This window comes from Notolepis coatsorum (assembly GCF_963971535.1).
Source record: "Notolepis coatsorum genome assembly, chromosome: 16".
In the NCBI taxonomy this organism is placed as follows: domain Eukaryota; kingdom Metazoa; phylum Chordata; class Actinopteri; order Aulopiformes; family Paralepididae; genus Notolepis; species Notolepis coatsorum.
This window is the reverse complement of record NC_140180.1, coordinates 89798384-89826102: the sequence shown is the minus strand read 5'-3', so window position 1 is coordinate 89826102 and position 27719 is coordinate 89798384. Positions and strand designations below refer to the sequence as shown.

Below are 27719 nucleotides of genomic sequence, written 5' to 3'. Positions count from 1 at the left end.
AGATGGATACCAATTTCCTCTATGTTCAGCATAAAGCTATCCAGCTGCAAGCTAGCCTAGCTTAGCACACAAATGAATGGAAGCAGATGGGGACCTTAGCTTAAAACTCCATGAGGTGTGTTTGGCCAACAGCACATTGGCTAGTGGTCTGTATCCACTTCCATTCATTTGTGCTGAGCTAGGCTAGCTTGCAGCCGGATAGCTTTCTACTGAACACACAGAGGAAATTGGTAGGCTATCTATCTTGTCTCACTCTGGAGAAGACAGTAAGCATGCATTTCCCATAATGTTGGTGCGCCCCTTTAATGAGTTAGGGTTTGTGGTTGTTTAGTATTTTGGAAGTTCTTTCTGTCATAGCATGGCGTGTCTCATGTCACATGCAGTATATAGGCTACTGTGTGTTGTGTTGTGTTGCATTGTGTTATGTTGTATTGTGTTGCATTAATTGGCTATATAATGGTACCACTGAGTCTGCAAAGATGCATTAGTTTGTCAATGGCATTTGTCTTAAAAGGGGCGTTTGAAAGATTTGGCAGGGCCCATTCTCAAGATGTTTATTACTTTTAGATGCTTTTATATAAAGTAATGAATATTCCTCAAAGCGCTTCGGTAAAAGACAACAAGCCATTTCACAAGGCACTCATTTATTATAGTCAGAAATGTATTACATGTGGCATGGTTTAATATAACATGATTATGACATGCAGTCAATATTGAGAACCGTGTGGTTTCATTAAGCTCATCGCCAGATCTGTGGTCATCATGGTTGATCACTTAATTTGATCTAAAATACAGATACAGACTTGCAATGAAATGCATGGCATTCTGTATCTACATCTCTCTCTCTCTCTCTCTCTCTCTCTCTCTCTCTCTCTCTCTCTCTCTCTCTCTCATTCCACTCTCTCTCTTGTGTAAAAGGTCAGGTTTACACAACAACAATAATTTATTTCATTATTTTATGTCATCATAGAATCATATTTATTAGGCAGTGTGGAAAAGTAAGCATACTAAAAGATAATTTGGGATTTTGTTATCTATATATATAGTCTCTTCTTACCCCTGAATATATGAATACAGTCTCTTCATACTCTCTGAATATGAATACATACTGTAGTCTCTTCATATCCCTGAATATGAATAGTCTCTTCTTAACCCAGAATATGAATACATAGTCTCTTATAACCCTGCATATGAATACATAGTCTCTTCATACTCTCTGAATATGAATACAGTCTCTTCATACTCTCTGAATATGAATACAGTCTCTTCATACTCTCTGAATATGAATATATAGTCTCTTCATACTCCCTGAATATGAATATATAGTCTTTTCATACTCCCTGAATATGAATACATAGTCTCTTCATACTCCCTGAATATGAATATATAGTCTCTTCATACTCTCTGAATATTAATACAGTCTCTTCATACTCTCTGAATATGAATACAGTCTCTTCATACTCTCTGAATATGAATACAGTCTCTTCATACTCCCTGAATATTAATACAGTCTCTTCATACTCTCTGAATATGAATACAGTCTCTTCATACTCTCTGAATATGAATACATAGTCTCTTCATACTCCCTGAATATTAATACAGTCTCTTCATACTCTCTGAATATGAATACATAGTCTCTTCATACTCTGAATATGAATAGTCTCTTCTACCCCTGAATATGAATACATAGTCTCTTCATACTCTGAATATGAATACAGTCTCTTCTACCCCTGAATATGAATACATAGTCTCTTCATACTCTGAATATGAATACAGTCTCTTCTACCCCTGAATATGAATACATAGTCTCTTCATACTCTGAATATGAATACATAGTCTCTTCATACCCTCTGAATATGAATAGTCTCTCCATACTCTCTGAATATTAATACAGTCTCTTCATACTTTCTGAATATGAATACATAGTATCTTCACTCTCTGAATATGAATAGTCTCTTCTTCTAAACCCTGAATATGAATACATAGTCTCTTCATACTCTGAATAGGAATACATAGTCTCTTCATACTCTCTGAATATGAATACAGTCTCTTCATACTCTCTGAATATGAATACAGTCTCTTCATACTCTCTGAATAGGAATACAAGTCTCTTCTCTGAGGTGTGTGGCCCTGAAACATGTAGAGAGGTGTCTTTGATGTTCAGTAGAACCATGATGCCAGATTGACTAGAGTATTTTAAACCAAAAGGGAAGAGTGCCTTTTGGATTCTATTGTTAACCCCACCTTCCTGTCACTGATGTTTTATGACAGCCTGTTCTCGCTTTAAATTGGTAAATGAAGTACTAATCGACCACAGGGGGAAAAAAGCAGAAAGACACGAACGGAGGCGAACAGATGCCGCTTTGCTATAAGTGATGCGAACGCTGTTTGCTGGATTAAAAATTTTTCAACTTGAGGCGTGATGCAGCATGTGGGTATATCTTCACAATAAATATGAATACAGACATCTATGAATGTTCTCTAACCTATAGATATTGAATAGGTTATAGAAAATGCTACCGTTGAGACCAAATGCCCTAGCTAGCATGTCTGTCTTCACGGCAGTTTAGCTAGTGATTACAGCGAGACAATATTTGTGTGATTTGTGAGTTTGATAAAGTGATTCAGGAGGTCATCAGACGAGATGATTTCAGGGTTGTTTTCTAGGTGGAAGGATGAGTCCTGTTTTGAGGACGTTTTGAGGAAGTAACTTGGAAAACCGGGATAAAACATCTACAAAACAAAAAAACAACCCAGAGCACAACACGAGAGAGAGAGAGAGAGAGAGAGAGAGAGAGAGAGAGAGAGAGAGAGAGAGAGGGATGTTTGCAGCAGTGTTTTGAGGGACAGCAGCTGTATCCTGTGTTTTCTCCAGCTTTGACAGAGATCAGATCTCCAGCCCTGATAAGGACAGTAGTGGAGAGAGATGGGGGTGAAGGGGTCAGAGGGGCGGAGAGGAGGAGAAGAGGTAACCAGCAATTAACTATGTAATGGGGGGTGTAACAGTCTCAATACAGAATCTACAGCGTAGGGACATGCAGAAGTGCATTTACGACTGTCCTTCTCTTATCATTCTCTCCCCTGGTCTCGTTTTTCTCTCTGTCTAACTGGTGGCCTGGTGTGGCAGCTGATATTATATCATAAGGCTACACATTTTCATTGTTTATGACTTTGTAATAATAAGAGTCTGAGCCAAACCAAGCTGCGTATGTATGTGTATATATATATACACAGTATATATATTAGAGCTCTAATATGAATATATTTTGATGCATAAAGAATTGAAAATCTTATTGAATCTGAAAATGGCTGCAGATGGAATTAAGGCCAAATGTCATCAACCTCATAGTTATCACTTGTACTTGCTATATATTCAGTAAGGCTAAGGTAACGGACCAAGTTTATAAACTTAAAAAAAAACTTTTTTCCTTTTTGCTATACTTCCTAGAAATCTCCTATCCTCACAAGGCAGAAAAAACCTTCTGTTCACAAGAGAGAAGGAAACTAAGAGAGGGTGAGGTCACGATTAGTGGAGTTGAGACGAGAGATCATTGTAGATAAGCACTGCGGCCCACACTTTAGCGGTCCTGCTAAAGTAACGACCAGAGATATTTCAGAAAGGGAGACGAACCAACTCATCCTCATTTCCTGTTTAGCGGCCTGTGGGGTCAGGCGAGGCTCAGCCCCAGGCCGGGGACACTCAGGGTGCTGAAAGTGCTGTGAAGCGTCTCTTCTTGAGGGGGTAGAAGCCTGGCTGTTCACACCAGGAGCCCTTCCTCCACCCCGGGCAACAAGAGATTCTCCGCTCCAATCGCATGCGGAAAGGTGTATAGCACCTTTCATACAAGAATTGCAGCTCAAAGTGCTTTATAGCAGAAAATGGACAGGCACAAAATGAGCACATACAGTGCAGACATATAAAATCACAGTTTTTCATATTAGGATCTAGCATCCCAATAGGCCACTTTTTTATGGTTTGATTCTATGGCATAAAATGACATATAAAACGTATAAAACAAGCATAAAAAAGATAGCAGCAAGGTAAGGCAGTTTTAAAATAGGCACAAAAAAATGTATTAAAAAAAATAGAATAGAAAAAGTAAAAAAGTGCAGTAAAAATGGGTAATAGAATAGACAGAAAAAGTGCAGTAAAAATGGTTAAGAAAATGGAATAGACAGTAAAATGATGCAGTACTACAGTGCAATAAAATAGTTCAGTAAAATAAAATAGCCCTATAAATTTACAATACAATAATCTGGTTGAAGCGGGCTCCTGAGTTACTTTACAGGATATGGTTCTGAGTTACTTTACAGAACAGCAGAGCAGCTCAACTAAGTTTCTTTACAGAGGTCCGTTATAAATTACTTTATAGAACAGTCCGAACAACAGGGCAGCTCCTTCTTACTCTGAGTTTCATTACAAAGATGTTTTATAGAACAGTTCTGAATTACTTTACAGAACAGAGCAGGGCCTTAAATACTATGTAGGAACTATGCAGTAACTATCGCTGGAGATTGTGAGCTGGGCCACGGCTTTTTGACTGAAAGTGGCTCATTTCCTCTGCCACCCTGGATTCTGGTCAATTTTGAACCTTCTCTGAGGAAGTCGAAGGTGTTCTGAACATTCTCGCGCTGAATTGATATTTTTCTGACCTGTGGAGGATCCAGAGGAAAGCGGCTGTGTTTGATCTCACAGTGTCAACAATTGCGCCTGTGTAAAAGTCCCACCCATTTAGGAGACCGGAACTGTTCCATTTTCATCCCGTTGGCACTGTTGGAAATGAGTCACGTTCCTTATATTCAAGTATTGTTGGTAACATGATTACTATTCTAGTTGAATATTATGCAATTAAAACGTTACACAGAGTGCTATTTTTCTAAATTAACTGGATAACGCTACATCCCTGGACTCTTATCAAATCACAACTCAAATCTTACCTCTTCACCAAATGTATTAATGACTCTGCCTGACTTCCCTCTTTTGACCAAATTGTCCCTCTGATTTCCTTCCCCTTAGTTTGTCCCCCTCCTCTTTTAAGTGCCTTGGGTTTCCTGAAAGGTCCTATATATACATTTTTAAGAAAGTATTATTATTATTATTATTATTATTATAAACAAGCACAAGAATTTTGATGAATTCAGATTCAGTTTTGCAGATCGATGCGACTGAATTTCCTCATTCATATCAATGTATTGATTAGGCCTAACAAAATTAATAGTTGGTTTCAGGTTGCCGACCGACCCTGCCGATTTAGGTGCAACCCAATATATTTTATGAGTTTTTAGAAAAAATTATTAAAAAAAAAAAAATCCTTTTTTTTTTTTTTTCTTTTTTTTTTTTTTTATAAAGTTTCATAGAAATCTTAGTCAAACATTTAGTATTATGGATATTAAACATGCTGGCAGAGTACATGCATCCATGTTGTTGTGAACATTTTAATTAAATAAAGAAATTCCCTATCCATAGTCGCCGTGGGAAAGAATAAAATAAAAAAATAAAATAAAATAAATTCCCTACCTACCCATGGCCAAACTGACAACCAACCTGAAACCAACTATTAATTTTCTTGGGCCCTATTATATTTCACACACGCTGCTACGCTGCTACTACTACATGGTGACGACACTTCATGAGTCACGGTGAAATGTCAAGCGCTCGTCACCGCGCACTCCCTCTCCAGTCTGGTCCAGTTGTGATTGGAGGATCAAGAATATAGGGCGGAGCTTGAGATAGGTCGACTCTAATCGGGTACACTGACCCTCCTGCCTCCTGAGTCAGGTTTCGCCATGAATTGTTCCCCCCTGTGGTGTGACTCAACCTGGACATTTATAGACCCCACGTCAAGCTGGGCTGAATAGGAACCAACAGCATCATCCTGACATCCTGAAGTCTGTCTAGAATGATGACTCAACACCCCAATATTCTCACAGGAGAAGTTAAGCGCTGACACAAGTTAACCCCATTTTCCGTGGGATTTTTATAAACTTTGGACCCGTGTGTACTACATAAGACTTCAGGCTGTGGAACAGCAGTGTTTTCCAGCTCCTACAGTACCTCTATGCTGGAACTTAAAAACAGGCATCTGGCAACCACTAAACAGAAATGTGAGTACACACAACCTTTACTTCAGTGTGTTCAAACCTCTGTTTCTCTATTACATTAGCACTCAAAGTGATTTTTCATTTATTTTGTTTTAGTTACCTTTCAAAAGAGACCAGACTCACGCATGTGCTATAAGTATAAAACTAAGCTTTGCAAATAAGGTATGCAGTCGTCAAAAACAAAAATGGCCCAGTTTTTGGGTGATGCTTAAGAGGTTAAGCACTTCTTTACACCCGTTTGTAACGATGCAAGAGAACGAACGCCTACCTTCTGACGGAAGATGTTCAGCACTGGGAGGCCAAGCTACTCCTTCTGAGTGTGTCTCCCAGTGGTAAAGAGGAAGCCATTTGCAAACAATTTCACAGACTAAACGTGTCACAGACCACCGTCACTCAGTCTAAAAATCCAGCCGGCCATGGTATATTATTATCAGGGCTATATTGGCCAGACCATTGGTTCTCAAAGTCCTCGAGGGGGTCTCCTGCAAAATGGTGAATTTTTATTTCACTAATTTCACTAGAAGTTGGAACAATGACAGAATGTATACAAATGGCTATTCTGATTCCGTTTCACTCTCTCCACACACACACCTACAGTACAGACCGTTAGGAAATTCTCAATTAAATCATATCTAACAACAAATATATTCTCAGATGGGGGTCTCTGGGACATGGCCTAGCTATTGCGTATCAATTCGGGGTCCTTGACGTGAAAGGGTTTGAGGACCACTGGACTATGTGGCCAATGACCTGGAAGTAATCCATTGGATACACAAGGTGTTGTGCCTTTTGATATTTCTAAAGTTTTTTCCAAACTTCTTCAAGCGCAATTGCGCAATATTTGACAGTTTGTGTCACCTCGGAGTATTCTGGACTGAAAAAATGTATGGAAAGATTGAAACCCGTTATTGACGTATTCATGGCGTGTTGAACTTAAAAGGGTTAATATTCTGGCTGTGCCAGGATGACGTGTGGAGCACTACGTGACTTGACGTCCTCTGTTGTTCCTTTACCCCGTCTTCCTCCCAGCAGGCTGACCCCAGCGGGCCTCTGCAGAGCAGAAGTTGTGGTCTGGATATTACACTGGTATTATAGGATGGTTCCTTATCGCCGTGCAATATGGCCTTACAATAATTGTCCGACTATTCCCGCTCAGTAATCAGCGGGTACATTTCTTATGAGTCGGGATAAGAGCTCATCCCTCCCAGGTGATGCAGGCTGGTGTTTGAGTTGGAGAGGAGTTAGGCTTTGTTTAGTCTCTTGAGGACAAGCGGTTGTCTTGAACTGTTGAAAGAACTTGTTCTCTGTTTGTGGGGTTAACAATGATTACAGTATCAATATTCTCATCTTAAAGCTCCAATCTGTGATCCAAGATATAAACGTGAAACCAAAAGCAAGAGTGGAGACGTGTTTCCATTCTCTAGTCTCTCTTGATACAAGGACTAACACTAGACAAGTACCGGTACCGGTTACATTTTTTTGGCTGTAAAATGGTTGTTTACGTTGCTGTACATTTTTTAATAAAACAGACCTATATTCTAATTGACAAGGGGTTAAGAAAGTTCCAAAAAGCTCATCTATAAATCAATATCTTTAAGAATGTATGCGCATACGTATGCCCTACATCATGGGCAGAAATAATCCAGATTGGGGCTTTAAATGCTAAAGTATTTTAGAACAGCAGAATACAGTGAAACAACAGTATTTTAGAACAGCAGAATACAGTGAAACAACAGTATATGAACAGCAGAATACAGTGAAACAACAGTATTTTAGAACAGCAGAACACAGTGAAACAACAGTATTTTAGAGCAGCAGAATACAGTGAAACAACGGTATTTTATAACGGAATACAGTAACAGTTTGTATGTTTCCAGGGGCTATTTTTGTCAACCCAGGATGACTCTTGAATATTGTCATGGAAACATGACATCTCTTTTTTTGAGAGTCTACAGTAGACACCTAAAATAATAACAAGAGGATGGGCCACAACCTCAACATTCTCACAGAAGTTATTCAGCACCATGAGACCAATGCTACTTCTTCTTAGAATTAGTCTCCCAGTGGTGTAGTGACGGGGAAACCATTTTTGAAGGTTTCTATGATGGCGCTGACCCGTCCTCCTCTTGTTAGTCTATGTGTACAACAACACCAGTGTTTCATCAGGGCGCTGGGCCAACGTTGGTCCTCTGATGATCCAGATGAATTCCTGACTGAGCTGGTTCAATGTGACTTCACCATCGTTGGTGATTTTTAACCTGTGTCCCTTGCGAGCATATCAGGCGGAGTTAATAACCAATTCTACCAGGCACAGCTGTGTATTCCCTGGTGGAGGTGGTGATGTGGGCGGCGATGCGGACTAACCTTCTATTGACCCGTTTGCCACTGAGCACCTGCAGGGAGCCTTGCTCAACAGCAGTTCAATTATTGGTCATTCACTTTCTGCACCTAGATTTTCCAGCAGGTCTGCGGATCGAACCGGTAACCTTATGGTCACAAACCCTGCTTCTCCTGCAATGCAAAAAAGGTTACAACTTAGCCAGCTGAGCAGGGATCAGTTCCGTAGCTTCTTCCCACCCTGTGGTGGCGAGTATAGATTTGTTTTACAGTGCAGCTACTAGCTGAACCTGGGTCAGTCCCTGGATGGGAGGGTCTGTATCCTCTGCCTCTGTCCTGCTGCTTTTGCTCCGGTCAGACTTTTATCTGCGGCCTTCACCGGCTTCCTGCCTCCCAGTCTCACCCGCCTCGCCACCTTCTGTTCTCTAAAGTTGTCCCCCTTTTCAATTTGTGTTCACTATTTTAGCCAAGGAGTATACTTACATTTATCTACTGACTTCCTGACTCCCTCCACTCACTGTTCTGTTTTTTAAAGCTGCTCCCTCCCTCCCTCCCTCCCTCCCTCCCTCCCTCCCTCCCTCCCTCCCTCTCTCCCTCCCTCCCTCTCTCCCTCCCTCCCTCCCTCCCTCCCTCCCTCCCTCCCTCCCTCCCTCCCTCCCTCCTATGTACCATTTGCAGGTATCGTCACAGTGACCAAATGCGTCCACATTTGTATAGGATTCTATCACATTTTCATAACAATAGCGAATATAACTTACCCTGCGCCGTTTTCATTGAGGTTTCTTATAAATTAACGATGTTTTATTTGTCCTTTATATGCAGATAACATTCAAATCTTAAATTGTACCATTATGTTCCCGTTTAGACAATAAACATAATGCTAATGATGCACTTTTGTTAAGATAATTGGGTGACCAGGCGGTTAGGTGGTCGAGCGGAGATTGCGTTCGTCACCAGCCCCGGAGCTGTGAGCTTGGTTCGCCTGTTCGAATCCAGCTCACAGCTCCGGGGTTGTCACCAGCTTGGCTGGCCGTCTGCACTGATACAATTGGCTGTATCAGAGGGTGGGAGAAGCTGGCGGGGTGGGTCCGGGTCGTTGTAAACAGCGACTCCTACAGTTCGGTCGGGGCGCCTGCTAAGCGCGGATTGGACGTGAGAGGGATAGTGTGGTCCTCCCACACGTTACGCCCTCTCAATGAGAATCCGCGCTGCCAGGTGAAAAGAAGCGGTGATTGGCTGGACGTGTGTCGGAGGAAGCACGTGGTAGCCTCCACTCTCCCAAATGATCTGACTGTGGGGGGTAAAGCGCAGCGACCAGGAAGGGACTGGGAATTGGCATACGACTAACATTGGGATGGGAGAAAATCGGAGGAAAATGGAGGGGGAAAAAGACAAAAAAAAAAAGAAAAAAAAAAAAAGATAATTGGGTGACCATTCTCGATCACTGTACTCGGGTCCCATTAATAGTTTAACGCTGTTCAGATTGCGTCAAAGAATAGACGCGTCCCAGTGACCTGTGACCTGTGCTAAAGGTCTTGGGAATTGTATTCATTTTGTAGTTTTCACATTTTCACCTTTTAATTTTAAACCAATGCTGCCATCTACTGACAACAGAAAGTGTTGTGTAAGTTATAGTATAATGTCAACCTTGGTAGTGAAAGGGTTAATACTACCAAATATACAGCATGTGTATGTTTTACAATATGTATGTATATCGTGGACGGTGGTATAGTATAATAAAATCCATACCTAATGGATCCATAACGGTGTACTGTACCTTCATATCTCTATCTCTAATGTGTTCTTATTCAGTCACCCAGCAGGTAAAGATCAACAGATGTCTCCTCCCACTCTTCTATCCTGACAAATGGAAAGAGGAGTGAAGAGGAGACGGAGAACAAAGGAGAAAGAGATGCATGATGGAATACAGTGAGATGGGCACCACTCATGTGGAGGCAAGCACCGTATTACATGACATATAGACCAGGCAGGCACACACACACACACTCACACACACACACACACACACACACAGACACACACACACACACACACACACACACACACACACACACACACACACACACACACACACACACACACACACACACACACACACACTCACACAGAAGAAACACAACAAGTAAAATTTAGAGCAAAGCACTCAAGTATGCGTGCACTGCACACACACACACACACGCACACGCTCACACGCTCGCCTGAGCTCAGCGGGAGCCAAAGGTTAGCGTCCAGAGTGCAGACAAAGGAAGGAGAGGATGTGACTCATAGCCTCTTTTCAGCTGCCATTTCCTTCTAACGACCTTTTCCTCCTACAGAATACCCACAATCCTCTCCTCCTCAAGACTCCCCACAGTCCTCTGCTTCACTTGGAAAACATTCCCTGCTATCAACTCCCCACAATACAGTCATCACTTTTAAAACGTTCCCTGCTATCAACTCCCCACAATACAGTCATCACTTCTAAAACGTTCCCTGCTATCAACTCCCCACAATACAGTCATCACTTCTAAAACGTTCCCTACTATCAACTTTTTTATAATTTTGTTATTATTATTATAATTATAATTCTTTTAACTTTTTTATTTTGCGGCTTGAATGAGACAATGGGACAATTGAACAGAAACAGTTGAGTCAGACGTGTACAGAGAACAAATAAATTAAATAAAACAATAGTAATAGGCTACAGTACCAGTTGCACAAAGTGCTTAAGAGTGGTATGCATTAGTTAGATCTCAAACAAGGGCCATGAGACTTTAGCTGAGTGAGTGAGTCATCCTCTCCCGGCCTCATCCAGGTGAGCAAGACATGGGTCCCAGATAGCAGAGGATTGTGTTATTGAATTGGTTCTCAAGCGTCTGAGTCTTTCCCATCTGTACCATCTGTGTCATCCATACTGTACCTGGAAGGAAGGGGGAGGAGGTGATTTCCATTCCCTCAGGATGAGTCTCTTGGCGACAATCATCCCCAACATCAAGGGCCATTGCAAGGTTGCAGGAAAGCATAGACTATTCACCCCCCACAATACGGTGGCATGACGCAAATCAGACTATAAATTAAAAAAAAAAGTCCAATCATTTCAAAACGTGCGGCATATGTTTCATAACACTGTTATGATCACCCAGTAGGGGACACCACCCGTTCCATGCAAGGGCCTGGTGCAAATCTGGTCATAAATCAATGAAAGTTTGTCCAAACATCACCAAACGTGGTGGATATTTATGGTTGGATAGGAAATGTTTACCTTTTCTCCCATTCCTTTTGATGTTATGCCAATTTCCTCTTGGTTATTGATTGATTGATTGATTTTTATTGTGGAGTAAAAGACAGCATCCACGGGGATAAAAACATGAGAAAGTGCAAGCACTTGTTTCCATCATGGTCCCTGGACAGACATCATAAAACATAGAGCATCATAATAAAACAGAGCATCATAATAAAACATAGAGCATCATAATAAAACATAGATCATCATAATAAAAAACATAGCGCATCATAATAAAACATATAGCAACCCCATAAAACACGCCCTACCCTCTCCTTCCTAGACGTGGCTATTCTATACTTCACTGGCTAGCCATTTCTTTGTGGCACGTCTAAAGCTTCCCCCCTCTTCGAAGTTTTTCAGGGCCACTGGAAGCTTGTTCCACTCCAGTGCCGCAGAATATAAAAAATTATTTGTGCCCATTAATGAGTTGAGTTGCACTGCCCTATAGTCTGTCTGGGGAGGGTATAGACTACAACATGCCTCCTCTCTGATACGTGGAGTCACCAGCCGCTTCTCTTCACCTGACAGCTAGGACTTTCACTGGGAGAGCGTTGTGCGCACGGAGGTTCACGCTATCTATATAGGGACGACTGACCAAACTGGAGGTACGAACCTGGTTTAGAGTAAGGGGTGTAGGGGTGTAGGGGTAGGGAATAAGAAAGCGCGGTTTACATTCAAGATATTTATTTGCTAGTTAAACAATTAAACAGACGGTTACACCGTACAATGAAAATCTTACTTTGCTAGTCCCCCCCTTCACACAAAATCACAAAATTATAGACTTAAACTAGAATTAAAATATTAAGAAGAAGTTAATGCTAAAATAAGGTGTAAAAAAAAATCTTAAATATAAATGAAGTAGAAAAATAAGGCATGAGTGGGTTAGGGTAAGGGGTGTGGGTGCAGGAGGAAAGGGTTCAAACGTGAGCTCCAGGTATTGACAATGCAGATGCTACATATCCTACCACATGGACCCCGATGGCCACCATAACCCTTAATACTGTTCAACCATGTGTGCTTAACCGTCTGTGTTGGCGTCTACCCCAGAATCGTGGCTATATTTATTATTAGGGCATGTCGCCTGGTGGCTATATTTATTATTAATGGACTGCATTTATATAGCGCTTTTATTACAACTTATGCCTCACCTCTTCACCCATGGAAGGTGCCAACCTGCTCATCGGGAGCAGTTAAGAGGTTGCAAGTGTCTTGCTCAAGGACGCTGCCACGCTGCTGGGAGAAACCGGAAACAAACCAGGAACCTTCTGATTACCAGCTGCTCTACCTCCTGAGAAGCTATATTTATTATTAGGGCATGCTGCCTAGTGGCTATATTTATTATTAGGGCATGCTGCCTGGTGGCTATATTTATTATTAGGGCATGCTGCCTGGCGGAGATTTGCACTCCACTCAGTGCACCTTTCTAGTTCAGTTTAGGTTCAATATTGAGTCAATCTGAGACCCAGCAATCATTTAATTTGATTTGAGTTGAGTTCTTAAACTTTTTACATGAAATTATATTACATTATATAAAAAGACAATTGTAAAATGAGTGTCACCCTGGCCAGGTGAAACATGATCTTGTTATCTGGTCCTGAACCATACTGTAGTTTAAGAGACACAGCGTTACCTCTACTGCTAGTCTAGGACAAACCACAGGGACAGGGCTTAAGAGACAGCATTACCTCTACTGCTAGTCAAGGACAAACCACGGGGACAGGGCTTAAGAGACAGCATTACCTCTACTGCTAGTCAAGGACAAACAGCATGTGGACAAGGCTTAAGAGACACAGCATTACCTCTACTGCTAGTCAAGGACCAACCACGTGGACTGGACAGGGCTTAAGAGACACAGCATTACCTCTACTGCTAGTCAAGGACCAACCACGTGGACTGGACAGGGCTTAAGAGACACAGCATTACCTCTACTGCTAGTCAAGGACCAACCACGGGGACAGGGCTTAAGAGACAGCATTACCTCTACTGCTAGTCAAGGACCAACCACGTGGACTGGACAGGGCTTAAGAGACACAGCATTACCTCTACTGCTAGTCAAGGACAAACAGCATGTGGACAAGGCTTAAGAGACACAGCATTACCTCTACTGCTAGTCAAGGACAAACCGCATGTGGACAGGGCTTAAGAGACACAGCATTACCTCTACTGCTAGTCAAGGACCAACCACGGGGACAGGGCTTAAGAGACACAGCATTACCTCTACTGCTAGTCAAGGACAAACAGCATGTGGACAGGGCTTAAGAGACACAGCATTACCTCTACTGCTAGTCAAGGACAAACAGCATGGGGACAGGGCTTAAGAGACACAGCATTACCTCTACTGCTAGTCAAGGACCAACCACGTGGACTGGACAGGGCTTAAGAGACACAGCATTACCTCTACTGCTAGTCAAGGACCAACCACGTGGACTGGACAGGGCTTAAGAGACACAGCATTACCTCTACTGCTAGTCAAGGACCAACCACGTGGACTGGACAGGGCTTAAGAGACACAGCATTACCTCTACTGCTAGTCAAGGACAAACAGCATGGGGACAGGGTCAGTGAACATTAAGGGCTTGAAACGTCCCTCTAACCCAACCTCATGGGTGTCATGTACTACAGGCCTCGTTAGGCTAGAGTCTAGACTAGTGTTGTCAAAAATATCGAAAAATCGATACATATCTATTCTGAATATTTAAAACAGTTTCAATACTCATTTCCCGAAATATCGATATTTAATTATTCATAATTTCTTTTTTTTTTAATTGTATAAGGAAGTTGCATTGTTCATTTCAATACCTGTAATAGTACAGTAGTCGACTCCACACACACACATGTGCATTCAGTTAAATCGGAATATGACTGTAATACAAACAGTTCAGTTTGTCAGGTACATGCAACACAGATTACAGTGTTGACATCTGTCTGCTTGAGAAAATACCATGTTCTGCAATAAAAATTATTGAAGTGAGATGAACAGTTATTTTTAAATGTGTGATCTAAAGATAAACAAAGGGTTTTAAAAGTGTTATATGTATCTTCTCGTATAGTACCAGAGAGAAGCTGAGGAGAATCAACCAGCAACAAAAGCTAAATGTATTTAAAAAATAATAATAAAATTAAAAATTACATTTTAAGATTGAACCTTTTTCCCCGTGGTATCGAAAATGGTATCGAATATCGATACTTTTCAAGGTATCGTATCGAAGTTCGAAATTCCAGTATCGTGACAACACTGGTCTAGACTAATTGAATTAGACTACAGCAGGGCTGAATGATATTTATTGTTGGCGAGCACGGTCGCATGTGTGTATTGTTCATTGGAGTGAATTCCAGGGATCTGAAGCTTGGATTGAAAGAGTGTTTATCTGTGTGCCTCTTGTAACACCAACAACATGTCCAGTAGTGTTTACCCAGCTAATGTCTGATGGCGTTGGCAGAATACCTCTCTCAGCCTTGACATTCCTGGTGTTGGGCTGAGTCACTCAAAGGGTCACACACATTATGCACGCTAGCACACACACACACACACACACACAGACATATGTAGGCATGTACACGAATACACATGCATGCATGAACACACACACACACACACACACACACGCAACACAAATCTATGCATACAAATACACACACACACACACACACACACACACACACACACACACACACACACACACACACAGGATCAAACACACTAGGGTGAGGTATCCGCTAAAATGTATAACACATTCCAAGCTTTTTCAGGAAGTCACACACACACACACACACACACACACACACACACACACACACACACACACACACACACACACACACACACACACACACACACACACACACGCTGCATACAAGATCACACACCCATGCAAGGACTCGCACACACTCACACTTTTTCTTTGAGAGCCCTCCACCTCCCCTGGCAGCATACCTCATCCTCGCCCTAGCTACAGGCATTTCTCTCTCCTCTGTTCTCCCTTAGTGTGTGTGTGTGTGTGTGACTGCTGGTCTGGCTGGCCAGTCTTTGTTCCCGTCTTCCTATACTTCCATCAAACTCTGTTCACTCTGAATAAGCAGGAAGACGTTCCAATATCGTACGTGTCCTACTGCACAGTGTTACTTTGAATGGGTCCCTGTTTCAGCAGCCTTCAGCAGTTATACTTTAAAGGGGAATGCCACCCATTTTAAGTATACACTGTCACTCCAGTGCCCAAGGACACACATTTGAGGGTTGATGATTTTTAGAGAGTGGGCCAAACTCACAAACATTGACTGGATTTTAAGGCAAGAAGAGAGCAGTCATGGGGGGTATTTAATGGGAGGCGACATCCTCATATAAAATGGACCCTGTCATGGACCCCAAGTACGCACTCTTACTCTTACCCTCATGGCGGAGGTACTGCAGGCCTAGGACTAGAACCAAACGATGCATTACGTCCTTTGTCCCATGCAGCATTCAGCTGCTTAACAAGTTTAGTTAATTATTTGGTATTTTTTAGCACTTGCACATGGTGCCGTTGAGGGTCATGCAGTGTCATGCTTTTTATGATGTTTATATTTATTATGCTCATGTCTTGTTTGTCTGTGCTGTATTGTTCATATAGTATGTGCCTATTAGGCTTTTTTGTGGCTCTCTTTGTGCCAAACAAATTCCCTTGAAGGGCAATAAAGGTTTAATTCATTCATTGAATCGTTGATAATCGTCATATGTGTGTGTGTCTGTAGAATAGTAAACAACTGCTTAACACATTCAGCGCCAGGGATTAGTCGGGTCCTTGTGGCTAACGTGCCACGTTTCCATAACATATTTTCACTGTGCGTCACTATGTTTGGAGAGCTATATCTATATTCTATATTATAGCTATGGAGACGATACTATAGTCATTTGACAGTGACTTTCTTCCGTCGAACATGCAAAAAAGAGATAATTTTTTCATGCATACGTTCGCGTGTTATCCCGTGGTGAATATACCGTAAATCCTCAAATATAAGACTGGTCTTCTATTTACCTCAGCTACAAAGAGCACCAGGCCTTTTTTAGAGAGAGGCTTATATAAGAGGCAGGCCTTAATTTCTAAAAAGGACACTCATGGACATAATCCCTTCATTTTCAGACTTTTATTGCATTATTATTATTATTATTATTATTATTATTATTATTATTATTATTATTATTATTATTATTATTATTATTATTATTATTATTATTATTATTATTATTTTTTTGTCTACATTTATTTCGACTAGCATTGGTATTTAAATATTGAGTGCAGTTGAGTAATTGTGGGATTAACATAATTCACACACTGAAGTTGGAACTGTCTATACTAGGTTGTGGGGTCCGGGGACGGTTTAGCGTGTGGTACCTTCTCGACTTCCTCAGTTGAATCGCGTTGTTTACATGCAGTAGCTTTAGCTACTAACGTTATCATAGCATCATGGTCTGTAATGTGTCAACTGGACAACGCCAGCCTCGTCTGCCAACGCCATATAGATAGCGAACGTTAATGTTTGCAAACGAAGTCAACGTCATCCAGCTAACACCACAGATCTATTTATTATGACAATGTTAGCTAGCGGCTAGCGCTAAAGCTAACCAGAGGGACACGTTAACACATTGACGACCAGCATGTAGCGCCGATTTATAGGCCAGAGGACAGAGGTTTGTTTACAAACCGATGTACTTTCTAACAGCTATATATATAATTTATAGTATTGCTATCTGTCCATTCTCATTGTCACTTGAGTGCATAAACCGTGCCTTCATAATGGCTTAAAGAAAATAAAAATCCATCGGTTGGTTGTCATTTTATAGCGCCGTGAATATAAGGTTTATCGCAGTTTCGCCTCGGTTTTTAGGCTAAAGGCTAGTCACGTTATATCAAACGCCATTTCTGCTGTATATATACGAATGAAATAAAACGAACTGCGTAGCATCCGGACTATTACAGAGCATATATGGATGAAATGGGGGCGGCGGGGGACGCCGATCAGTATTATTGATTAGCAATACAGTGTGTGTTCAAGTAGCCATTTTCACTGATCGATCACGTTACGTTTTAAAACGATGTCCAATCCAGCTGTAATTTGGGGGAATAGTATCCTACCATCAGGCCATGTGATCGCCGGCAGCATTTCGTCATTAGTCATCGGAATCTGGTAGATCGATATGTCCATTGGCTAATCATAAATCCCATTATTCCAGGCTGAAATATGCGTTCGGTAACGGGATCAAAGATGGAGGGTCTTCGTTTGGAACCGAGGCTCATAAGAAACGCCCACAGACGGTGAAAAGATTTTTTTTTTTCAATGGTGGAATGAACTACCCACCCCAGTTAGGACAGCAGAATCCCGTCCAATCTTTCGCCGTCGACTAAAGACACACTTCTTCAACCATTATCTGAAATAAATAAAAAAAAAAAAAAAAAAAAAAATATAACCCTAACTAACCTTACTGTCATGCACTTGTCCTAATAAACTAACCTACACTGTAACACGCAACACTTTGATGAATATTGTTACTCAGCTGATAGAGTTGTATCCTTCCTGATGACCTGTCGTACAGAACTTGTAAGTCGCTTTGGATAAAAGCGTCAGCTAAATGACTAAATGTAAATGTGAATGTAAATGCCTTGTAGAATTCCACACATAAGAAAGAAAGATACTGGGATGAATAAACAAAATAGGAAATAAAATGTAGAAATGCATGCAATACATAAATAAATATGAATCTCCATATATGAAATAGAACATTTAGATAAGGTGCTACTGAGATGTTTTGGTGAGTTTGTTTTTTGTGGAAGTAGCCTTTCTTAAAAATGCATGAACATACACTGATAATTGGTCTGTAGTGGAGTCTACAAGGTCTACATTGCCGGACCATGTAGAATCCGGACCTTGTAGACTGACATAATTCTGTGCATAGTTTAGTCTACACAGGCCATATTTCAAATAATCAAAATCTTACTTCATTCATCTTAAACATTCTTGATTTGGGGGATTGGTAGTTCCCATGAAATCTGAAGTTGTTCAAACGACAACAGCGATCCACCTTGAATTAAATCACACAGCCGTGTTGGCTGCGTCACAGTCACGAAAGGGGCTACTTAATTCATTAATCCAATCCACTTTATTTATAGAGCACATTTAAAAACAACAAAGTTTAACAAAGTGTTGTACAAGTCCCACAACATAAGATAAAATATATATATATATATATATATATATATATATATAAAAAATGAATTAAATTTGTTTTAATTCGAAGCTTCGAATTAAAATCGAAGCTCGGCCCCGAAGCTTCGATTGCCAAAAAAAAAATCGAAGGTCAGCCCTACTTATATTAGAGACCGGCCTGTGTTTGTCTAAATGCATCAACACCCCCCCCCCCCCCATTATAAGAGGCCCCTCCTTTATCGGAGGTCCCTCCTCTATTTGAGGATTTACGGTAAGTATAGTTTAGGAGTGATCCGGGATAATTCCTGAAACGCTGAGTTATAGGGCGCTACGTGTATTCTACTATAAGCGTTGGCGTTTCTTGCCTGGACACGCTACTATTTCCAAATCAAATGTATATAATAGGTATTATGGTTCATCATGAATGCATGAAAGGGGGGGGGGGCGAGGAACGGCATTCGTGTTGAACACTACAGAAGCTGATCAGCTGGATCGATATCAAAACATTGTTGGATCAAGCTGAAATTGATGTCAGATAGTCCTTACGTTTGGTCGGGGGTATTCCAAAAAGAATATTCCAATTGTCTGATCGCGATTTCCAGTATTGGTGTCCATCTGGTCCTGGACATAATTTGGCACAATTTATGGATAGAGTGTGCCAGATGCATTTCGAAGTGGTCGGATGAAGCGACTTACTCGGCTCCGTCTAAATATAGCGCCTGTAGACATTTGAGTGTAACACAGGGTTAGATATAAGGTTTCAAAGGGTGGCCGGTATTGCACTTTGGCGATCTCAAAATCCTTTCCTATGGTAACACCAAGGTCAGTGGATGAATAATGAATAAAAATATCGAATAAAAGAAAAAACGACCAAAACCGAGATATCTCTGGTCTGGCGTCCAACGCATGGCGAGTTAACACGACTTATCTCGGGTTTGGCGCTGAATGTGTTAAATATCAGGAATATCAATTTTGATATTTAAATGAAATCTCAAGCGTATACCTTTTTTGTTTGTGCATCATCAACAAAGTGTCAAATACATCATCTCTATGTGCACCCGAAATATTACAGGAATGAGTTGAAACGTCACTTTTCTAAGACCCTAAACATTGCTCAGCCTCATTTACTGGTATAAGCAATTGTACGTCCCATTCTAGTAACCTCGGAGCTTCCAGGTCTGCATACAGTATTTTCCCACGGGCTGCTGACGTAGCCGGTAAGAGAAACGTCTCTGCGTACAATGGGGCAAGAATACGACTTAAAAAATGGGTGGCATTCACCTTTTTAAGTCAGAAGTGGGGAAATACTGTCTGCCACTTGTTTTTGTCTCTGAGACGTATGATACTGACATTTCTTACCTCTTGATTTGCCATCTGGCCTGCAGTTGTTGGCTGACATGTCAGACGTCACAATTTGCTATGTTGCCTGTTGAAATAATTAACTAGAAAGATGCGCTCAGTAGACGCACCGGACAAATACAAAAACAAGAAGCATAGGAAGAATGTGAGAAAGCATAGGAAGAGTGATAGGAGGCATAGGAAGGATGTTAGAAACTGATTCCAATCACGAGAGGACGGGATTATTTCAATGGCCAGTGATGGAAATGAATGCATGCATAAATGTATTTAATGCATAGGTATATCAACAACAATAGGTTCGCTATGGCATGTCCATGTTGTAAACAGGGTTCAGAGAGCTGATTCCCTGAGGCTCTGAGCAGCGAACCTGTGTAGTATCGCCCTCTTGTGTTTAAAAGGTGTAAAGTGTCCTGAATATGTATTTGAATATGTATTTGAATGGACAATGATGGAAACTAATTCAAATAAAATACTTGTCCTCGACAGATGTGAAAAATATTCTAGCACACACTACCCTGGCCTGCTGTCAGCCTATGTGGCCAGTTTCATCCACCGTGGCCACCGTAGTTGGAGAGATTAGCTCTGGACAGACCGACAGATATACGCAACCAAACGCCAAATCTCTCCTGATGAACCTGATGGAGATTACTAATTCATAGTGTGAATGACGTATGATTTTTGGCCTACAATTGACCGTGTTGTGTCTCCGTTGTGTTGTGGTCTACAGCCTCTCGTGTTGGTCTTGTGCTGTATCCCCTCTAGCACTTTCTCCCCTGAGGGCCGACTCTACAGCTACGGCTGCTGCAATAGGGAACAATCCAATGTCTTTGTCCGGCCAGTGACATCAGGCTTTGTTCCCGATCTGTGATTTTAGTTGGCTGGAAGGGCCGGGTTGCGACCCAAGGGGTGGAAAGGTCACAGTGATGCCATCTCGGCCTGCTGTTCTGTTATCTGCTGGTGAAGTTGCCCTTGAGCACTTACAAGCGCTTAGCTTCTAAACCCATTGTCCTAACCTTTTGAGGCATTCTGGTGGCATGTCTTTCCCCCATTTCAATCATGCTAGGCCGTTAGATTACCCTTTTACTGTTTCAGGTGGTTTCAAATTGACAGTGGGGGACTGTACTAAGTTTGGCTGTCCCCATGTCCACCTGTCCCACACACACTGCAAAGTATCTAGTATCCTTTTTGGCTGTTGGCAAGCAATTGTGCTACTGTAACATTTGCTACCAAACATTAGAGCTACTATGTCAGCTACCGAATGTTACAGCTAACAGTAACAGTAGCTATAGCATACAACATTTGGTAGCTGACATTATCTCTGAATTAACAATAAAAGAGGATGTGTTAAATGCTTCACATTGTGGGGTAGATTAAGAGGACTGAATGACTGATGTCTTGTCTGGCACCCATTCAGAACCCATTGTATCATTTCATTGTATAATTTCAGTTCAAGTGTCATAGATGGCGAGCATTGAGACATTAAAGATGCACCATGTACCTTGAGCAATAAAAAAAAAAAGGGTAAGCAAAAACGAAAACTAATTTAATTTGTGTTGTCCACACATTTAAAAGCTCTAGAAATTAGAGGATCTACCGGTAATAGCCTTTTACATAGTTCTAACTAAGACATTCTTCCAAGTTACCTAGTGCATAGTTACAAAAGAAATGGACGGTCACTTTCTCCCCATCGCCATTGATCTGCTCCATCTAATCTGGGAGACCTTGGCTTCAACAGAACACCTCACCAACAATGGCTGTTTTATAGTTTGTGGCAAATGATACAAATCTGTCATGGGTTAACACTTGTGGGGAAATGGGCAGAGTTCCATAAAGCTGGCGTGATGTCATGCGGGTCATGTGAGGATGCCTTCTAGCCATTAGCGTCCCGTATTTGGCAACGCTAACGTCCGAACCGCCCCGGCAACCAACTGACGTTACTGCTAGCGTAAGCTAGCTCGCATCCCAGCGACATGTGGCAGTCCTTGCATCATCAGCATTTTCTTCCTTGGCGGCTTATGGACATACAATGCGCAATGTATATGCCCCCCTCCCCTCGGAATGCTGGAATATGAGGCAACTATTTGAGACACTAGGGCTACGTGTCACCAAGACAGGATGGTAATTGCTAGAAGCCACCCGTATTAGAGCCTGCTTGCTACATAGCTTCGTGGTGGACTTCCTCACATGACCCGCCTGACGTCACAGCAGCTTCATGGAACTCCCGTCGGTGCAACATCCTGAGCTCGGGTCTCCATAGACCTCCGAGTTCATCTGGCAGCCTAACCCTGTGACACGGTCCTTCTCACCACCAGAAGGAGACGTAGGCAGCCCTGCGATGAATGCTACTGTATAGCCCACACAGACAGACAGACAGACAGACAGACAGACACACACTTCACCCTACTCTGTTCTCAGATGTAGGAGTGACTGCGGTCGGTTCCCTGACTAACGTGTGAAGAACAGAGCGTGTCATATCAGAATGATTAATGAAGTGTATCCAATGAGATTAGGATGGAGGCATATACCCAGACAGACAGGCAGAGACTGGGCACGTACACACGCATACATGCACACACACGCACGCACACACACACACACACACACAAGCTAAGCAGGATGAATGCGTGTACATATGTTCTTCTTAGGGGGGCCACAATCCTGAACAGAGGCGGTTTCCAGTCGATTCTGCGAGCGTTACAAGTACAGTTTAGGCGTTGAACAGATTCTCTTATCTGGACAGACTTGCAGTAAGTGTAACAGTAGATTAATGTTTATATTGATGAACATTGCAAGTAGCATGAGTGAAAGGGACCAAACGATGTCCAGACAGTAGAATAACTGAGGGAATTAAAGATTTGGGGGTTGTAATCTTTGGGAATCTGAGTTCCGTTCAATTTAGAATCTTGGGGTCACGATTCGATTTAAAATCCATTCTTGATTTGTCACGATTATCTCGATACATTCGATTCTAGGTTGCTATTAAACTTCTTGTTATAAAGCTTGTATGTTGTGTAGGTTTAAACCAAATCACAAGACTGAAGAAATATATCGCATATTTAATTTTATGTAAGTCTCATTGAGCCACAATACATTTTTTGGGGATTTCTTTAGGAATCTGTGAATCGATCTCTTTTTTCTATACAGTAGAACACATCATATTGGCCATAATAGAATATGTATCAAAATCGGCCTGTATATGTATGTGTTTATATGTGTTATATCCCTAACCATCCCTAATCTGCAGTGGGAAAAACAAAGACGGCATTGATAGTGTTGCTTCCATTCTTCTTGAGTGGGATGAGAGCTCTGGCCTCTGGCTATTTCTGTTGAGGAATTTAAACATGTATTTTGTTTATATTGTCTGTATTCTATTTCTTCTTATTTTTTTCTTTTCGAGTGCAGTAGTATTCAAAACAGGAGAGCCTCCTTTTACGTGTGTGTGTGTGCAGTTTCGAGAGGTTCCCAGTGCAGGGAACTTTTCGGTATGTCATAAATGTATAGATGTGCAGTACTGTCTATCTGTATGTCATATATGTTATGATGAATTGAAAATGGGGGACCCTGATGTAAACAAGACGAAAGTATTTCTCTGGTCTGCATCCCATTAACAATTGTGTGTATTGAGCCGTACTGTACTGTACCCATTCTGCAATCTGTTAATACAATTTTCAATCAATCAATCAATCAATCAGGGAGTCTGATCAAGCCTTTACCATCAATCAATCAATCAATCAATCAGGGAGTCTGATCAAGCCTTTACCAATCAGGATTCTAAAGTGTGTGCGCTACATGCGTACGTCCGTAGGATGAATACAAGGAAATTAGAGGATATTTTAGATATTAGAATCAGAATCAGCTTTGTTGTCGCGCCCCTGTCTGACCGTTACAGTATAGACGGTTTCACTGGAATTCTGTTGCTAGGGAAACAGTGTGGACCCAAGCGTATGCTTCGTCAGTTATTGCTTCAGCTAACAGGAAATAAACGTGGGTGTTTTTTAGAATGTTATTGCTTGAAACCGTGCTCCTCTGCCTGGCAGCAGCATCAACACAAGTAGTACAGAAGAAGCAATAAAAACGGTATAATTAAAATATATAATTAGCAGCAAAATAGCAATGACAAAAAAGAATAGCATCAATTTAAAATACAAGTATAGTGTGTGTAAATCAGTAGTGTGTGTAAATCAGCATGGTGTGTAAATCAGCAGTGTGTGTAAATCAGCAGTGTGTGTAAATCAGCATAGTGTGTAAATCAGTAGTGTGTGTAAATCAGCAGTGTGTGTAAATCAGCAGTGTGTGTAAATCAGCATAGTGTGTAAATCAGTAGTGTGTGTAAATCAGTAGTGTGTGTAAATCAGCATAGTGTGTAAATCAGTAGTGTGTGTAAATCAGCAGTGTGTGCAAATCTGTAGCAGAGAAGGTGATTAGCACTATTTAGCATTATTTGTTCATGAGTCTGCCTGGGGGGTAAAACTGACCTGGAATCTGCTGGTCCGGGCCTTGATTCTGACTGCCTGGCGGGAAAACTGTCCTGGAGTCTGCTGGTCCGGGCCTTGATTCTGACTGCCTGGTGGGAAAACTGTCCTGGAGTCTGCTGGTCTGGGCCTTGAGGCTGACTGCCTGGGAGGGGGGGGGGGGGGAACTGTCCCTGAACCTGCTGGTCCGGGCCTTGAGACCGCGGTACCGTTTGCCGGACGGCAACAGCTGAGCAAGAATACGCGGGTGCTAAGCTGTGGAGACTCATCCTCATAACTGACTTGGACAGGATAATACATTTTCTGTTGACCCCCCCCCCCCCCCCCAACATGTGCTTATAATGTGCTTTAAGTCCTATTTGTGTGTCTGTCTCTTCCAGATGGAGAATGGTAGTCTGCCATTGTGTTAGGTCAGTGATGGCCGTTGCTCTGTCTGCACGCGGAGGAGACCTTACCCAATCCCGAGCCCATGTTGGTCGTTATGGCAACGTTGGATGGAAGCACTCCGGTTGAGACCCTGTTGGCCACGATCCACTTGGAGAGGTATTGGATAGGCCGAGATTTGAGAGTCAGGATGTCCATACATTTGCCAAATAGGGCTCGGAAAGTGGCTACAGTTGCTATGGAAGATTGTCGCCATCTTGGCTCACTGGTGTTCGTTTGCTTTGAGAAATCGCTAAAACTGCTAAATGTATAAACCTAGAGGAAGGGATGGAGAAAAAGAAAGGTTGCATTTGGCTCCCATGGTGGTCATTACATGTACTGCAGCAGCTTCTCCCACAACAAGACCTCCATGTTTTAACCCAAAGATCCACCCGTCGACACGCGGTTAATGGGAATGACCCTGGCCTAGTGTACATACAGTATGACGACTTGCCCCAGAGATTTGATTAAATGTGACGTCAGCTTCCCGCGCCCGATTAAATGAATAAACATGAAAATATCCTGGTGACAGTGGTGCTAGTGGTGCATTCATCTGTTTACAAAGTTCCACAGTACAATAGACACACATGGCACCATGACAATAGTACCTTATGTACTGTGTGCACAAGCATGCCAACGGGGGCGGGCAGTGGAAAAGACATCTCATACTATGTACAATTACAGTGCTAGTTTAGGTGAAGCTAATGGTTATAACGACTTGGAAATTCAACAAATATGGAGTCAGAGAATCGGCTAATACAGGAACCAAAGTCTTAATTATAAATGTTATTCTATTTGAACATAAAACAATAGAGATGTAATCCGAAGGAAAAGAGATAAGTCGTTGAGCAGGATGGGTCAGAGGTTTTTAAATCTGACGTCCCTGATGCGACACGCGTGGTGTTGGCGTCTTCTCAACCAGTAATGAATTCCTGGCGCTGTAATCATATTAAAGTACAGGAAAAAGATTCTTTATTTTATTTGTGTGTTACCAAGGCAACGGGGCGGTCAGTGTGTGCACAAAGGCTTTTATATTGAAGTTTAGCTCCATGCGCCCCCAAGGCTTGTTTACAATGGGGAGAACTGTTGGCTAGTACAGACAAACAGAGAAATCAGGGTTTCCCCACACACTTCAGTGTGATTACTGCGACAAGACACCACCACATGACCATGGTGAGTCAAATTGACTTAATTGACGACTATTTTTCTTTGTTTACTTCTTGGTGTGCTGCGTTCAGATCCAGTGGAGAGCTAGCTTGCGTCGTGTAACGTGTTCCCCATGGGTCCGATGTGTCAGGCTAGGACATCCCTCTTACTGTATATGAACTCAAACATTGCTGTCCTCCTTACCATTAGATACCATTACATCTCGTCATTACATATGGTTATGAATCAGATGTGTGTGTGTGTTTCTTTTAAGATTGGTCCCCAGCACCTATACCTGGTTCCATTTCAACCATTTACTTATCTACTTCTGTATATCCTGATCCAACCATTTATATCTTCAACCTAGATACCTGGACACCTTCCGCAGAGCCAGCCTGCTATTGGCTAGAGACTTCACACACCTGGATCATGATGCCCTCGTCAGTCTGGGCATAACTGCCACCGGACACAGGAAGAGAATACTGCGATTGGCCGGTCACATTCAGAGGACCAATGAGAAATCAATAACAGAAGGTCAAAGAACCAGTCGGCATCCAGGAGCCGAGGTTTTATTGGACCGTTGTCAGTCCGAGTTGGATATCCATTCGCCAGAACTGGGAATGGCAGCGACCTCGTCCAATCAGGACAAACGTCCCGGTAACTTTGAGGCGTTACGGAATAGCTCGGCTCCGAACCTTCCCACCATGCTAACGGACAAAAGCAACAACGCGGTGAAACCGGTGGTGAAACCGGTTCCCAAACCCAGGACCGTCTTCAACAGACGCAGGACGGCACCGATCCACTTCTCCTGCCCCGAGCCGGAGCCTCAGTCCCAGTTGCCCAGGAGGCTCTCTCAGGAATCCATCTGTTTTACGGTTCTGGAGGGCTTGGCCTCCGGGGAGAACCCAGATGGAGTGACCCTCGACCCTAACGACGGGGTGACCACCACAACTCACAATAGGGTGACCCCTACAGCTAGCGGTAGGGTGACTCCCACAAATAACCAAAGACAGAACCAGGGGGAGAGGAGGTTGAGCAGTAGTTCAATAGTATCAGACTCTGGGGTATTATTGCCCCCGGTCCCCCCTAGGCTCAAACGTGGGGTTGCCCCAGGCCTGTTTCCGGGTTCAGCCCCAGGCCTGTTTCCGGGTTCAGCCCCAAGGACAAACCAGGACCCCTCTTATCCCCATAACCATGACACTACTGGGTTCTTTGGACACTCCCCTCCCCGTTCGCCAGAGAGTGGAGGGACGATGGAGATGGTCTCCAACGAGATCTACTGTGGCACTTTACCTGGCTGTACTGCCCCCAGTGGCGGGAGGAGTCACTGCGGTCAGCAGTCAGTTCCTCTACCTCCTCCAAGGCTCCAAGCACTGGACACCACGCCTGAGAGAAATAGGTACGACTGAGTGGCC

The 27719-nt window shown here is 42.4% G+C and overlaps 1 protein-coding gene across 1 annotated transcript in view; it reads left to right on the top strand.

Moving 5' to 3' along the window:
- arap3 (ArfGAP with RhoGAP domain, ankyrin repeat and PH domain 3) overlaps positions 1–27719 on the top strand; it is a 109252-nt gene that overhangs the window by 14153 nt on the left and 67380 nt on the right. Inside the window, exons 2-3 of the mRNA XM_084331586.1 lie at positions 25116–25278; positions 26672–27703. Coding sequence (XP_084187712.1) covers positions 25205–25278; positions 26672–27703 — 1106 coding nt within the window. The 5' untranslated portion in view covers positions 25116–25204. The remainder of the gene's footprint in view (positions 1–25115; positions 25279–26671; positions 27704–27719) is intronic.